Here is a 14,231-nt window from a genome sequence, read left to right as displayed (position 1 = left end):
ACACACCGATACTATTTACACCTTGTAAATGAAACTTGGCACTCTGTAACAAATTTCCGGGGGGGGCAGGAGACTGCAGGTGCTTCCATTTTTAGGACAGAAAGATGCCTTACAACTACACGGTGAGCTCCTGCCCTTTGGTCTGAAATTGCCCCATAAATACAATAACCTGGCTAAATAACCAGCCTCTCCTCCCCATCCCTACTCCATGGTATGTTCTATTATACCTCAGTATTTCCCCGTTTGTGGACCCCTTAATGTTTTCCAGAGGTCCTTAGCAGCACTTGAAGACTACTGACCACGTTGTGTTTCCTTACTCTTTCTTAGCTGCCTTTGAAATAATCCACAGATTCTCAGGGTTCAGGGATAACAGCTCAGCTGTTGTGTGTTTGACTATATCAGTGTCATAGTAAAGTTTGTCTTGATGCCCAGCCTTACAGCTCTCTTTGTGAATATCTTCTGTCCATGGAATACAATTAGTTTGCGGGAAAGGGGGAAAGAATTGAAAATTTGTGACATCAATCTGGTTTAGTTCTGTTTAGGAAATAAAAACATTCTGTAGTGTTTCTACTCAATGAGTCTGCTGGGCTACTTAGCACTCGTCGTCCTTTTATCTGAATTCCAATTAGTTCACATCCTCTTTTGAAAGCAGGGTGCCCAAAACAGGGTACCAAATTTCCAGTCAAAGTGATCAATGCTTACTAGAAGTAAAAAATTATTTTATATGCCTTACATAGCATACCTCTGTTTCAGATACCAGAGTGTATTTCTTTAGTATATTTTTCACCAGAAACGCAATGCAGATAAGCAGTCTGTATGTGCCAGTAGCTCTCCACATTCTTGTGAACCTAGGTGCCATCCTCAACCATGTTTGACTGTAGAGATCTAAGATGTTAGATTTCTGCAAGTTTCATAAAAGGAAGCAGTCTCAGATAGTTGAGTTCCCTTGACTGGGTTCTTTCTTTGCCATTATTAGATACCAGTCAGCCTGCATGGCCAAGTAGTGTCGGATTGCCCCATCTACAACAAAGAGTCCTGTACAGGCTTCATTCTCCCAGGTTGCAGCAGTACCCTCGTTCATTTCCTGACAAGCTCAGATCTTCACAATTTTCTCTTGACTTTTACACTCTTTGCTTTGGGTCAGTTCTACCATTTCAAATGTCACCGAAATCCTAATGAAAATACTAAATGCCAGACCTCCTCTGGAATGCTTTCTTGATATCTCTAATAATGCTGTGAACAAAGTTCTGAACAGTATAGATTTGCCTCCCTCTTTGTGAAAATATAACCAAGACATTTGCTGTTTCACATGGCTTTTTACTGTCACAGAAAAAGTCATATTGGTTAAGATCACTTGCCCACAAATCTATGTTTGCTGCTACAAACTGCATCACTAAGGGCTTACAACCAGATGGATTATTTGTTAGTTCCTTCTGGAAACTGACGTTAGGCTGACCAATCCATAATTCCCCATCTCCCATCATCATCTCCTTCAATAAAGAGAGGAATGGTATTTGCCATCTGAAACCTGTCTGTCTTCCGCAGGTTCTCAAAGATGGCAGCAGATGTCTCCGAGATTGTCTTAAAACAATTTGCCTTATGTGTTATTTTTCCCTGTTCTAGCAAAAGCTTCTACTTGGTTGTCAGTTGTGGTAGTGCTGTGAGCCTACACTCAGACAGCTGAGGACTGAAGCAAATAAAAGTTAAATAGCTGGCCTCACTTGGCGCTTCCTTCCCACTGAACATAAATGAGCTTTTTTATTTTGGCCTTCCTCTTGTTTGTTTTTTTTTGGTGGGTTGTTTTGGGGTTTTTTTTACAGAATAGTGTTTTCGCATCCTTAACAGCTCTTGCTAGTTTTATCTTGTTTTGTGTCCTGCCTTTCTGATTTTGTCCCAGTGTGCTCTTTTAAACACATCTATTGATCTAGTTTCTACTTTTTCTACAATTCCTTGTGCTTTAGCCAAGTGGGTCTTGGTAATTTACTACACTTCCTATCTTTCCTTCACACAAGGATAGTTCGTGTCTTTAAGAAAGTGCCAACTCTCCTGAACTCTTCTTCCCCTCAGAGAATAGATATATAAAAACCTCATGGGAAGGAAGTCTCAATTTATTGAAGTATTCCTCATTGAAGCCCACTGGTTTTATTCAACTGTTCTTTTTCCTTCCTTTTTTTGAGAATTCTGGACTCTTATGTCATTGTCACTATCACTCAAGTTACTTTCCACCTTTATATTCTCTACACGTTCAGTTCTCTTGGTCAAAAGTGTCTCATCTCTTAACTGATTTCTCTACATCTTCACGTTCTACACATTTTATTTTATATATACTATATGCCCACAAAAATCCCAAGAATTTGAACATCCGTGTTAGCCTGTATGCCTTTCCCTATGATGACTAGGAAGTTAAAGGTCCTTACGGCACACAATTATGATTATAAAATTACTACACCCAGCATTTTTCAATTACATTCCTTTCATTTTCCTATGGTTTGGCTTTTGTGTAGATGATTCTGGATTAATGTAGTTGCTCTTCTCCAGCGTCAAGTCCCTCTGATTTGTGAAAAGCAGGTTTGCCTTGTTAATGTTTTTATGAGGAAAACAATTCTCTCTTACTGTTGCACGCTGCAGTATAGTTGGGATTTTGTTGTGTCTAAAGGAGCTGTGTTACATTTAAAACACTAGTGATTCAGAGTCTTTCCCCTCGAGCCGTGTACCTCATCATAGCCCACGTCTACAGCAGGAAATGACGCTGACCATGAATCACCTGCTCTGATATCAAATATGGTCATCTCTGCTTAGACTGAATTCTTACTTTGTAATGCAGTTTCCGAACATATATATATTTTCACATATTGCATTTAATGAACAAAATACTTAATAGCTGCCTTCATAAGATCCTAATATAATTGTTTGTAATAGATTTACCTTTCTTGTAGTTTGACGGTATCCATGTGGTGAGTGGATCTCTTGACACTTCCATCCGAGTCTGGGATGTGGAGACAGGCAACTGCATTCACACGCTAACAGGCCATCAGTCTCTCACAAGTGGAATGGAACTCAAGGACAATATACTCGTGTCTGGGAATGCCGATTCTACAGTCAAAATCTGGGACATTAAAACAGGACAATGTTTACAGACATTGCAAGGTGAGCTTAACTACCCTCATGTAATTCAAGCTGCCCGCAGTAGTCTATTCTGCACATTCTACATTAAAAAACCCTTTAATTACATACAAAAAACCAAGCACAGACCACTTACAACTTAAATATTTTTCTGATGACAGCAGTATGATCTTTCTCTGAATTAGAAGAACAAAATGTATTTAATCTAATCTATTCAAATCGCTTGCCTGTTATGAAAGGCAGATGGTCTGGACTGATAGCAATTTGCTACAGCTATATTAGCCTAATAAGCCACAGAAATATGTAGGAAATGACATCTCAAAACAGTCAGTCAACATATTTATTTAGGGGTCACTTGGATGTTTCCAAGCCTACTGATTAATTGGATTGGGAGACAAAGTACACTGTCTGTTGCAATAAATCAAGATAAATGAGTGGAAGATGTTTTCTTTATTTCAGTAAGAAGAAAGATTTTTGTTTCCATTTTGACAGTTGCCACTCAGGCATCATGCACATGAAAGCATTGTTTTGTTTCTCCCCACAAAAAAGATCTTACATCACTCCCATATATCATAGGCAGCATTGCTGGCTGGAGCAGAAAATTAAATTTCCCCGTAAAGCAGACTCTGCTGTTTTAACAATATATATCTGTACGTTAATATATAACTGTCAATATTTACTGATAGAGTAATCTCATAAGAACACTTCAAAGGGACTTGGAGACAAACGTTTACAGCGGTCACCTCATTGTGGATGGTTAAGTTCATTTTCATGAGTGTCCAAGTGCACACTTGCCCTGTTGTTTTTATACAACAAAATGAGATCACTGTAACGAAGAAGGAAATATTGGGGAATTTTTTGATACCTGCATTCACTTTTTGACAGCACAGCAAGGCTTCTGTACCTTTTAACATACAAAAACAGAGTTAACACATCTAATAGATAGAAATAGCTGTCTGCAGCTAGCTAGGTGTTTATTCTGTATGCAGTGCTGTCTGACATTGCTCTCTAATTGCAGATAAAAATGTTTTGGTTTACTGTTACAGGTCCCAACAAGCATCAGAGTGCTGTGACCTGTTTACAGTTCAACAAGAACTTTGTAATTACCAGCTCAGATGATGGGACTGTAAAACTTTGGGACTTGAAAACGGGTGAATTTATCCGAAATCTAGTCACATTGGAGAGCGGGGGAAGTGGAGGCGTCGTGTGGCGGATCAGAGCTTCTAACACAAAGCTAGTGTGTGCGGTTGGGAGCCGCAACGGGACTGAGGAAACAAAGCTGCTGGTGTTGGACTTTGACGTGGATATGAAGTGAAGGGCAGAAAGATGAATTTGTCCAAACGTGTAGACGATGTTCTCCTCTCCCTCCCCCTGAAAAAAAAAGAAAAAAGAAAAAAAAGAAAAAGGAAAAAAAATCCCTTGTCCTTGGTGGTGCAGGATGTTGGCTTGGGGCAACAGATCCTAAAGACCTACAGACTACGAAGGAGAAGACAAAGATGACAAACTCTAACTGACAAGAGAGGCATTTGCTGTCTCATCACATAAAAAGGCTACACTTTTGACCGGGGCAGCTTTGCAAACATACGACTTTTGAAATGAAACCAGGTGCAATTATTTCTTTACTTTCCCCCAACTGCTCTTTGAGCAATTTGGAGGTGAAAAAAAAAATTGTTACAGTTCTTGTTAACAGGTTATTTTACCACAAAGATCTTTGAAAGAAGCTGCACAGGCGAGCCTGCTCGTGCACCCCTGGGCCACCCTGGGTCCCGGCAGCCCCTCCGAGCAACGTGCTGTCCCTTAAGCCCTGCTCTGAGCAGGGGGTTGGACCAGACAACCTCCAGAGGTCCCTTCCACCCTCTATGAGCAGTCACTGGTCGACTTTTGAAAACTAGGGAGCATCTGCAATGAAAAATAAACAAAAACAAAGAGTCCATTCCTGGTGTGGAAAAGCTAAAATATTACTGTGAATTGTTTTGTACAGTTTTATCAGAGCTTTTTCTTTTTTTTCTTTTATTCCTTTTTTTTTTTGCCAACCATTGCCAATGTCAATCACAGTATTAGCCTCTGTTTAATCTATTTACTGTTGCTTCCATCTACACTCTTCAACGCATAAGTTGCTCTGAGGTGGCAAGTTGTCCTGGGTTTTGAGAGTCCTCTGATGGATTTAATTCGCAATGCTGGTGCTAGAAGTAGGTCTTCAATTATGGGATTGTTGTCCCACCCCTGTACTGTATTCCCAGTGGCCAAACTTATTTATGCTGCTAAATGAAAGAAAGAAAAGCAAATTATTTTTTTTTATTTTTTTTTCTGCTGTGACGTTTTAGTCCCAGACTGAATTCCAAATTTGCTCTAGTTTGGTTACAGAAAAAGACTTTTTGCCACTGAAACTTGAGCCAACTGTGCCTCTAAGAGGCTGAGAGTGGAAGAGTTTCAGACAATTAAGAGTGAAGTTTGCCTGCAAATAAAGAATTGAGTGTGTGTGCAAAGCTTATTTTCTTTTTTCTGGGCAAAAAATTAAAACACATTCCTTAGAACAAAGCTATTGCAGCCTGTTCTGTGGGGAAATTTTTCTTTGTGAGGGCTGTGGTGAATGGAATGAACATACATTAAAAAAAAACTGACAAAATTTTTAAAAAATATTATAAAATACAAAAATGAAAATAAAGTTGCTGGTCAGTCTTAGTGTTTTACAGTATTTGAGGAAAAAAAAACAACTGTTACAGTTATTGCTGGGAGGAACTGACAGAGCAAAAACTTACGTTTTTGTAAAGATGTCACATGCAAACAAAATGAGAAATGAGAGTCAAATGGTTTGCCTCATTCTCCAAGAGCCACAACTCAAGCTGAACTGTGAAAGTGGTTTAACACTGTATCCTAGGCGATCTTTTTTCCTCCTTTTTTTTTTTTTTTTTTTTTTTTTTTTTTTTTTTTTTTTTTGTTTTATTTATAGTCTGATTTAAAACAATCAGATTCCAGTTGGTTAATTTTAGTTATGTAACAACCTGACATGATGGAGGAAAACAACCTTTAAAGGGATTGTGTCTATGGTTTGATTCACTTAGAAATTTTATTTTCTTATAACTTAAGTGCAATAAAATGTGTTTTTTCATGTTAGTATGTCTTTTTTTTCCCCCCCCTTATTTCTTGTTTTTAATTTAACATCATATGTCATACAAAGGGTAAGGCAGGTCAAGTTGCTCATCTTACTGGTAGATGCTAAAATATGTTGCAGGACTTTTTATGTAACCCTTCCACAAACAGGTGCATGAGCATCCATCCTCTCCTTCAGTTGCCGTATGAGTTTTGTCACAAGGGCTTTGACAAACCTGCAGGAAAGCCATTAGCTTCCTAGTGCTAGGAACATGTCAGGATTTGACTCTGGAGGGACTTAGCTATAAAAAGCTGCTCAAGTACATAAAACTTCTGATAGCATCTTGTTACTGCATCTTAAATTGAAACTTGATGTTTATTATTTATGGATTTTAATCAATTGATTGCAGTCTGACAGCAGAGAAAAAATCCATAAATATAACTAAAATTAAAGTTAGGATTGTAGGAGAGCTTGAAATAAAGCTTCTGAAGAATTTAAAAAACCCACCCTGTATCGTTCCAGATTAGTCCAACAGCAGATTTATCAGTGCCCTGAAAGCAAGGTAAGTCATCAGCTGTCTCAGAAACTTACGACTTGAGTGTCAGGTTTTCTCTCAAATCTCCTTGACCTAAATCATTGTTCTCTTCTGTCAGGGCATAGCATTTACTTGTAGTTCTACTTGAAGAAACTGTCATTAAAGAAAACCAAACCAAAACACATTAGAAGAGAAAATACATGGATGGAAAAGAAAAATATATACTTACACATCTATGACTATGTGCTATTCAAATGTAGTTCCAATCCCTACATTATGCGAAACAAGCGATGCTGAAGGATCACGCTTCCATCTGGCCTCTAGAGATTAAAAAGCCATACACAATGACTGAGCAGCTACAAATTATAAAAATCTGTTCATTGAGTTGGTGTTTAAGGGAAAAAAAATTGCAGCAAGCACTGACATAAAAAAGCTGTAATTGTTTCGGTATTTATATAAGAACAATTAAAGAGCTAATCCTTTCCTAAAAAGACTGAAGGATTGCCAGGACTTCACATTGTTCCTCTGAGAACACAGGCCAGGACTCTCAGCCCCCCAATGACAGAAGGCGCATCAGTCCGGGCTGAACTACTTGTGAGAGGGGATGGAAATAGAAGGGTGAAAATTCAGATATTTAATGCAGAGAACAGAGCAATAGCTTTTAAGATTATGTAATTTTCTTCCATGATTTGTAGAAATTGCAATGTTTTCTAAGAGCAAAGGTGCTGCCTGATGGTGCAGGAGAATGAGACATTTCTGAGTAACGTGCTGGAGAGCAGGAATACAAAGCAGGGAAGAAGAGTGAAATGACAGAAGAGGAAAACTAGCAAATCCAAATCCGTTTAAGCTGTGTTTTAAGTACACTTTGAGCAACTGATATCACCAGGACCAAAATGTGCTTAACCAGAACTGAGAAGTTTTCCAGTTGATAGTGTAGTTCCAACACTATCTTATGTTTAAATTAATGCAGAATAACTTGAACCTGTTAAGCAAACTATATTTATAGCCTCCTTCATTCCAGATTTAGGTTAAAAAACCCCCAACTATTGGCTGAAAAGTCAAGATATGATTGACTGTCTCATTAAATACAAAAATCAACACAGTACTTAAATATTACTTATTAACAAGGCTTTTCCCCTTCAATAAAACAACTTTACAGAGTTATTTGTGTTAGCGCTCAGTTTTGTGAAAAGTTGTTTAGGTTTGTAGGAGTTGATGTTGCTTATAAGACATCTGAACAACATAGTTCAATAAGCAGAAATTTGTTAATTTAAGTGACAGCATTTCAAAAATGGGCCTGTAGTAAACATGTCATGTGTAAGAAACTGCTCAAGCAGTTTTTCTTTACAGTCTCCTTATTATCCCCTTTATGTTGATGCACTCACCGTAACAGAGTGCACTTATTATGAAGTCTTCAGTTTGGCAGCACATGCTCCAACTTAGACTGTTTAGGAAACATCTTCATTTCATGTAATTAGATTTTGATTTTAAGGTGGGTGGAGTGGAGTTTTTTTAAAATAAAAACATTTCAGAATACTAGTGTAAGACTATAACTGCTTTATGCTCTCAATACACAGGCACTTCATCAGTGGCTTAGTCATCGTAGGCTATGTCAGAATATCTGCAGCTATCCTAGAGAGATAATTGCACTAGTGTTTCTGGCATCTTACCCTCTTAATGGTGATTCCCTTTTTTATTTTTGTTTTAGCCCCAGAAGGAGCTTCCTCATTTTCTCGTGTATCTGAAGCCACATCATTAGAAGATTTTTTTAATAGGTATTATTCTTAGTGGATTTTGATTTTAGCTAACAATAAGTCAGAACCAGTATTGCCACTTCCTCCAAGAGCCTGTCCCTATGGTCTCAGTTTTATCTCAGTTCAGGAGATAAGACCAGACATTTGACAGCTGTGGCTACACCAATTTGTAGTTCAGATCAGCAGCTCTCCCAACAGAGCACAGTGATGCCTCGGAGCCCACTAACAGGATTCTGCAGGGTGTAACTAGATCTGGAGCAGCCCTCCAGAAGCACACTCCAGGCAATCGAGCCACTGGTGGAACATGTGGGACCAACCAGAGCTAGTCCAACACCTCAAAAACACATTAATGTGGACATTAGGTCCTCAGGACCAGCAGACTGGTGCTATAGCTCTGCTTCTACTGCACAGCACTAATTGCTAGTACAGGCATAACCTTTAACAAACCCTCTCCCACAGCACCCCTGTCTCCCAATCGTAATCAGCAACCAGCTCTTACCCAAACAGCAGCAGCAGCAAAACAGAACCTGCCTGATACCACTACAGAGTTTTTGCCAGAGAAAAAAGTTCGGATGCCTTCAACTCTCTGCATGCTTATGGAGAGGTTCTTCCGATCAGCTCATGGAATCCAGTTTAAACGAAATACAAATCTCTCACTGTCAAGTCTGGCCAAAATTTTCTACCAGCAAGTCAACAGCTGAATCATTCAGAAAAAGACATCATTAAATTCTGTAATTAGAGAGGCAAAAGAAACAGATTATAACAATAAAAAAAGAAAAACCTGCCAGTAATTACTTGAGTCACTGACGAAACAGCTGTTAATTACTTAAATGGTAATACCCAAACACAATGACCACTGAATCTTTAATAAACGTTGGAATATTATTTGCTTTCCATCTCCTGCCATTTTATCTATAACCTTGATCGGTGACATTGTGCAAAGATACACATGCTGTCTGATGATGTTTAGTATTTTATGATGATATATGATGTTTATGATTATACATGAAGTATATGATCTATATGATATACACCTAGTTTTTCAAACTTCATCTAAAAATGGCATATATAATTTTTCAAACACCTCTTCAAGCATCAGTCCAGGTTTATAAATACAACAGATATTTTAACATAAAAGCTGTTCCAGATCCCTTTTGAGATAGATAGCCTGACAAACTAGGTGTCACCCAAAAGTCGGCAGCCAGCACAGGCTCTTGCTCCCTGTTCAGCTTGCCAAATGGCCCAGCAGCTGTAGCGGTACTTCAGAGAAAAGAAATGGTGCATTGTGCTACCACGAGTACACGCTGCCGAGGGGGAATGCTGCAGCACTCTGTGTGACTGCAGTTGCCTAAGAACCAATGGCTTTATGTCCATGTGTACTGCATTGCTCTAGCCCAGATGGGACATAAGAGTCCTATAAAATCATCACTAAGCTAGGACAGAATCTCCCCACCAACTAGAGATGGCAGAAATCATTAATCACAGATGGTGGAAATTGTTAATCACAGAGGCTGCCACTCAAGAGCTTGGTGGCACAGAGGAATCCAGCAGTGTTTTTAAATTACATGCTATACAGGACAACTGAGACATGGCCAAAGGCATCCTCCAGCTCTCCTTTGTCCTCACCTCTGCCTTGCTTAGATCCAGCTTCAAGTACCTGATCCCTACTTACAAGCTGATTTTGTCCAACCTTACACGGGAGCAATAGTTTTGGTGAAGGGCAAGCTGAGCTATTTGTCTCTGCATCTCTGTGCTGCTGAAATCTTCACTATGCTTTTTGACACGTTCTTCAAGGAGACAGCACAACCTTGAGTCTAACACTGAATGCTCCAAGGTAGTACTTTAAGATGAGTAGACACAGTTCAGCACAGAGCAAGAGATTTATCATCAGTGTTGATAAAATTATTTCCACCCAGAGTCTAGAATGAAAATAGTATTCCTAGACCTGGTGCAATTAGGTAAGTTTCAAGTTAATTACAATTCCTTAGTTTTTCAGACATGAAGCTTTTAATGCCACAAGCCTCATCTGGCCTGGGTTTCTTCATGCCTGCAAAACAGGCACATCCTAAGAAGCTTCACAGTTTAAGCAGGATCATGAATCTTGCTGCCTGGAAGCTGGGAGAGGTCATGGCCTATAGATGACAAAAACCCATGGAAGGTCTATGTGAGCTGGATCAGAAATGACCTATGAAATTCAGAGAAAGGCAGATGCAATGAATTTGGGGCTTTTTCTGTCCAAGCAATCATAATTGTAAGTCCATCCTGCAATGGCTAGCGTGGGGTATTTCATTATCCTCATCAACAAAGCACAGGAGGAAACTTTCTTTATGAAACCTTTAGTCCTGTAACTGAGGATACAACCAACCACATTAGCTCTAACTTGCAAGAACTTCTCTTCCCCAGGATGGGTTGCTTAACGGGAAGGTGAATGAAATGCCCTGGACCTCCTTCTTCTGTCTGGCTCCTCACGTCAGCCGGCCAGATGTCCGCAATGCAGGTTTCACAGGGTGCTTACAGTGCGCTATTCAAGAGTGCTTTGTTCTTTTAATTTAAAACAGGAAACATGGAATGTAGAAGCTCCAAAAACTTCAAAGGCAGTTTCCATTGCCAAAGGAGTTGCATTTCAACTCAAGTTCATTCTCTAGATTAAATATTCAAATCTGACAGTGTGGGAAGATGCTCACACCTTCAAGAGGATTGACGATTTCTAAGGGATAGAGGAATTCAGATTAGTTGGCTGTAAATATCAGTGTGGTAAACTGAGCAGTACAACTGTTCCTAAATGGGAGGTTTATTTTGAGCTCCTCAGTTTGAAATGAATTTCTAATAATACCACAGCTCTGCAGATACACAAACAATATAAAACATGTTTCCTTTACCCTGATACACAGAAGATCTGAGTACTACATTTCCCTCTCTTTTCAAACTGTCATTTGTTTTTAAGTTTCTGATGTATTTCATTGCCAATTTTAAATTTTCACATTATAGTTTGGAAAAAGGAAGAACTCAAAAACTGCGGGCTAGACAGGGCTCCAAAAATGTGCCTTCAGACAGTTTGCTGCTACTTGTCTGCTTTGGTGTTCCTCCTGTCAATTCTCAGTTGACAGGAGTGAATGTTTCAATTAACTAGCATACACATTTTCCCAAACAAACAAGTTTTACAGAAACATGTTATGTTGTTGTCCCCAGGGGAAAAGTTTATTTATTTCTTCTGTTGGTGTTTCCATTGCCCATTTAGCACATGCTTTAGGCACACACTGGATGCTGTCTTTACTATTCTGCTGACTACTGCCACACTTCAAATACCCCACTTCATCCAAAACAACACAGTAACACCACGTTCCTTGTGTCCACCCTTAATTCTCACACACATTTTACATTTGAGAACCAGATAACTGATCTGTCTGGATTAATCTGTTTACAGGCACTCATTTACCATCAGAATCAGCTCTTGAGACCTCACCGTGTATCACTGTTGGCCATATGGCAGAATAAGGACAACCCAGAGCAGAGGAGCAATAAGATGGAGAAATGTTCTGTGGGAGATATCACTAATGTGGCCATCTGTTAGCATAACTGAATGGGATAAGGCCCCACTAAGCTCTTAGGTCTCCAACTTGCGCTGAAAAATTCAAGATTACAGCCTGTACTTTTAAAGGCTCAAACTACATTTCTATACATACACATTCACATCTTGAAACACTTCTGGTTTTACATATTTTTAAAAAGCCTTGACAACTACATAATACTTCTGTTTTCCTCTATTTGCTTTCCTCATTTTCTCTTTTCTTTGACACTTGTACTTCAGCTTCCTTATGTTCCACTTCCTCCTTTGTCCTGTTCCCTATGTTTTTCATGTTTTAGCATTCATGTCCCTATTTTTCACATTTTTTTATCTTCCTCATCTTTCCCCGTACGCAGATTTCTCCTCCACTTAAAACTGTCATAGCCAGCTTCTCTCTTCCTTCACCTCAAGACCTGAGTTGGCGAGCTAGAGTCTTTTTCACACCACTCAAGAGATAGGATACAGGGGAGACAGATGAAAAGCAAATACAGAGCATTCAGAAAAATTAATTTATTTGTCTGCTTCAACATGACAGATCTAATGTTTGTCTATCCACAGTCCACAAATGACTCAAATGGTCCAACAGCAATAGGATGAGGCCCTCTAGGCACAGACTGGTCTACCACCACTTTCAGAAACAACTGAGCAAAAAGCATTGCCTAATTCAGTACTCATCAAGCGTTCTCTCTTCTGCTTTCTGCCAAAAAGTAGTATTTTCTTTAAAAATCATGTTTTCTTGCTTCTTAGGAAATCTAGTGTGCAAAGACAAGTTTGAAAATATTCCCCATTACAAAACATGGGTGATACATGGTTTTCTAAATCTGTGCAGAATTTGGAAGTTACTTTTGGTGACAAGCCTTTAAACAGATTCACTTCTGGACAGAAACTATCATCCCAACAGATGCCTGTTTCATAAAGCTCTGTATAAATAAGAATTTGAGGCTGTAGGTGAACCTATATTCCTAACTTAACAACAGCGGCTGATATTCCTTCCGGTACTACCAACACAGCGCAGCTGGGATAGCACAGTCTGTCAGGGTACGTTAGGAATAATATATAAACCACGTCTAAAACAATCTAGTGCACACTGCTCACTAATTCTTAATATGCAGTGACAGCATAAGCAATAAAACCTCCAGAGCGAGCATATGATGTGACTGCATACCGGGTATTCTACCCTGGCACTGGTGAAATTTAACTGTTCTAGTGACACAATAGATCCAATTGAAGAAAGCCAGGGACATCCAGCACTTCTCTGAGAGGTGGCTTCTGCATAGTATTAAACCAGCATAACTTAATTCAAAAGGATAAGCAACTATTGAGAAGGACACAGACTGTGTCCAAAGCAACAAAGCCACAGATAAGACAATCTCATCTTTGCAGAACAAAAAGAAGTAAAAACAAACAAAGAAAACCCACACAACAACAACCCAAACCAACAAAACTCAAGCCCAAATCCCCACATCTTTTATCTCCCTGTTTCATTTCATCTTAAGGATACTGTTAACAACTGCAGGTGACCTCCTCTCTGTGCAAATGCATTCCCACCCATACACAGCCCAAGCTCCGTGTATACCGTACTCACAGACTGTATGGCTGCATTTACACATTGAGAAACAGGGTTTGCCTCTCAGTTTTGTTTTTACTTTTGTTCGTTCTATTCAAGCATTTTGCTCTTGCTTGTTGTTAAACAAACAGAACAGAACAGCAACTACTGTACTTCCCCACGGCTTGAACAAAGCTGACAACAGATGAGTGTTGCTGCTTATCCTTTCCAGGCTGAAGGATCATTGGATCAGGGAAGATAAGTTAGAATTAGACAGGGGTTCAAAGTCCAAAAAGCAGGACACGTGACTAGCATTGTATCTCAGATGCCTGAGGTAAAGAAGCCTTCCCCACTGACAACCAGACAAATACCCCATACAGATAACAGGAGAATACAGAGGCAGTTAAACCTGACAGTAAAAGGAGCAGAAGCTCTTCCACAGACATAAGGAATGCACAAAAAAAAAAAAAAAAAAAAAGCATGCGTCTAATATCAGCATATTCTGATTTGCTCTTGAAAAATTCACACAATATCCCCATTATGCAATCTGATTTATCAGACAGCACAATGCAGACAAAATTGTTCTGACAGGAAGACAAGAGTTCCTTTAATCTTCG

The 14,231-nt window shown here is 39.2% G+C and overlaps 1 protein-coding gene across 3 annotated transcripts in view; it reads left to right on the top strand.

The window, feature by feature from the left end:
* FBXW7 (F-box and WD repeat domain containing 7) overlaps positions 1-6,237 on the top strand; it is a 181,879-nt gene extending 175,642 nt beyond the window's left edge. For 2 of the 3 annotated variants that reach the window (XM_026847613.1, XM_026847615.1), the window contains exons 11-12: positions 2,937-3,147; positions 4,170-6,237. In XM_026847613.1, coding sequence (XP_026703414.1) covers positions 2,937-3,147; positions 4,170-4,438 — 480 coding nt within the window. In that variant the 3' untranslated portion in view covers positions 4,439-6,237. The remainder of the gene's footprint in view (positions 1-2,936; positions 3,148-4,169) is intronic. The other variant, XM_026847614.1, reaches the window with a different exon arrangement.
* The last annotated feature ends 7,994 nt before the right edge of the window (positions 6,238-14,231 follow it).

The sequence above is a fragment of the Athene cunicularia genome, assembly GCF_003259725.1.
Source record: "Athene cunicularia isolate RWA chromosome 4 unlocalized genomic scaffold, athCun1 chr4_part2, whole genome shotgun sequence".
Lineage (NCBI taxonomy): Eukaryota > Metazoa > Chordata > Aves > Strigiformes > Strigidae > Athene > Athene cunicularia.
The sequence above is the reverse complement of the archived record's forward strand: the minus strand, read 5'-3'. Positions and strand labels throughout refer to the sequence as shown.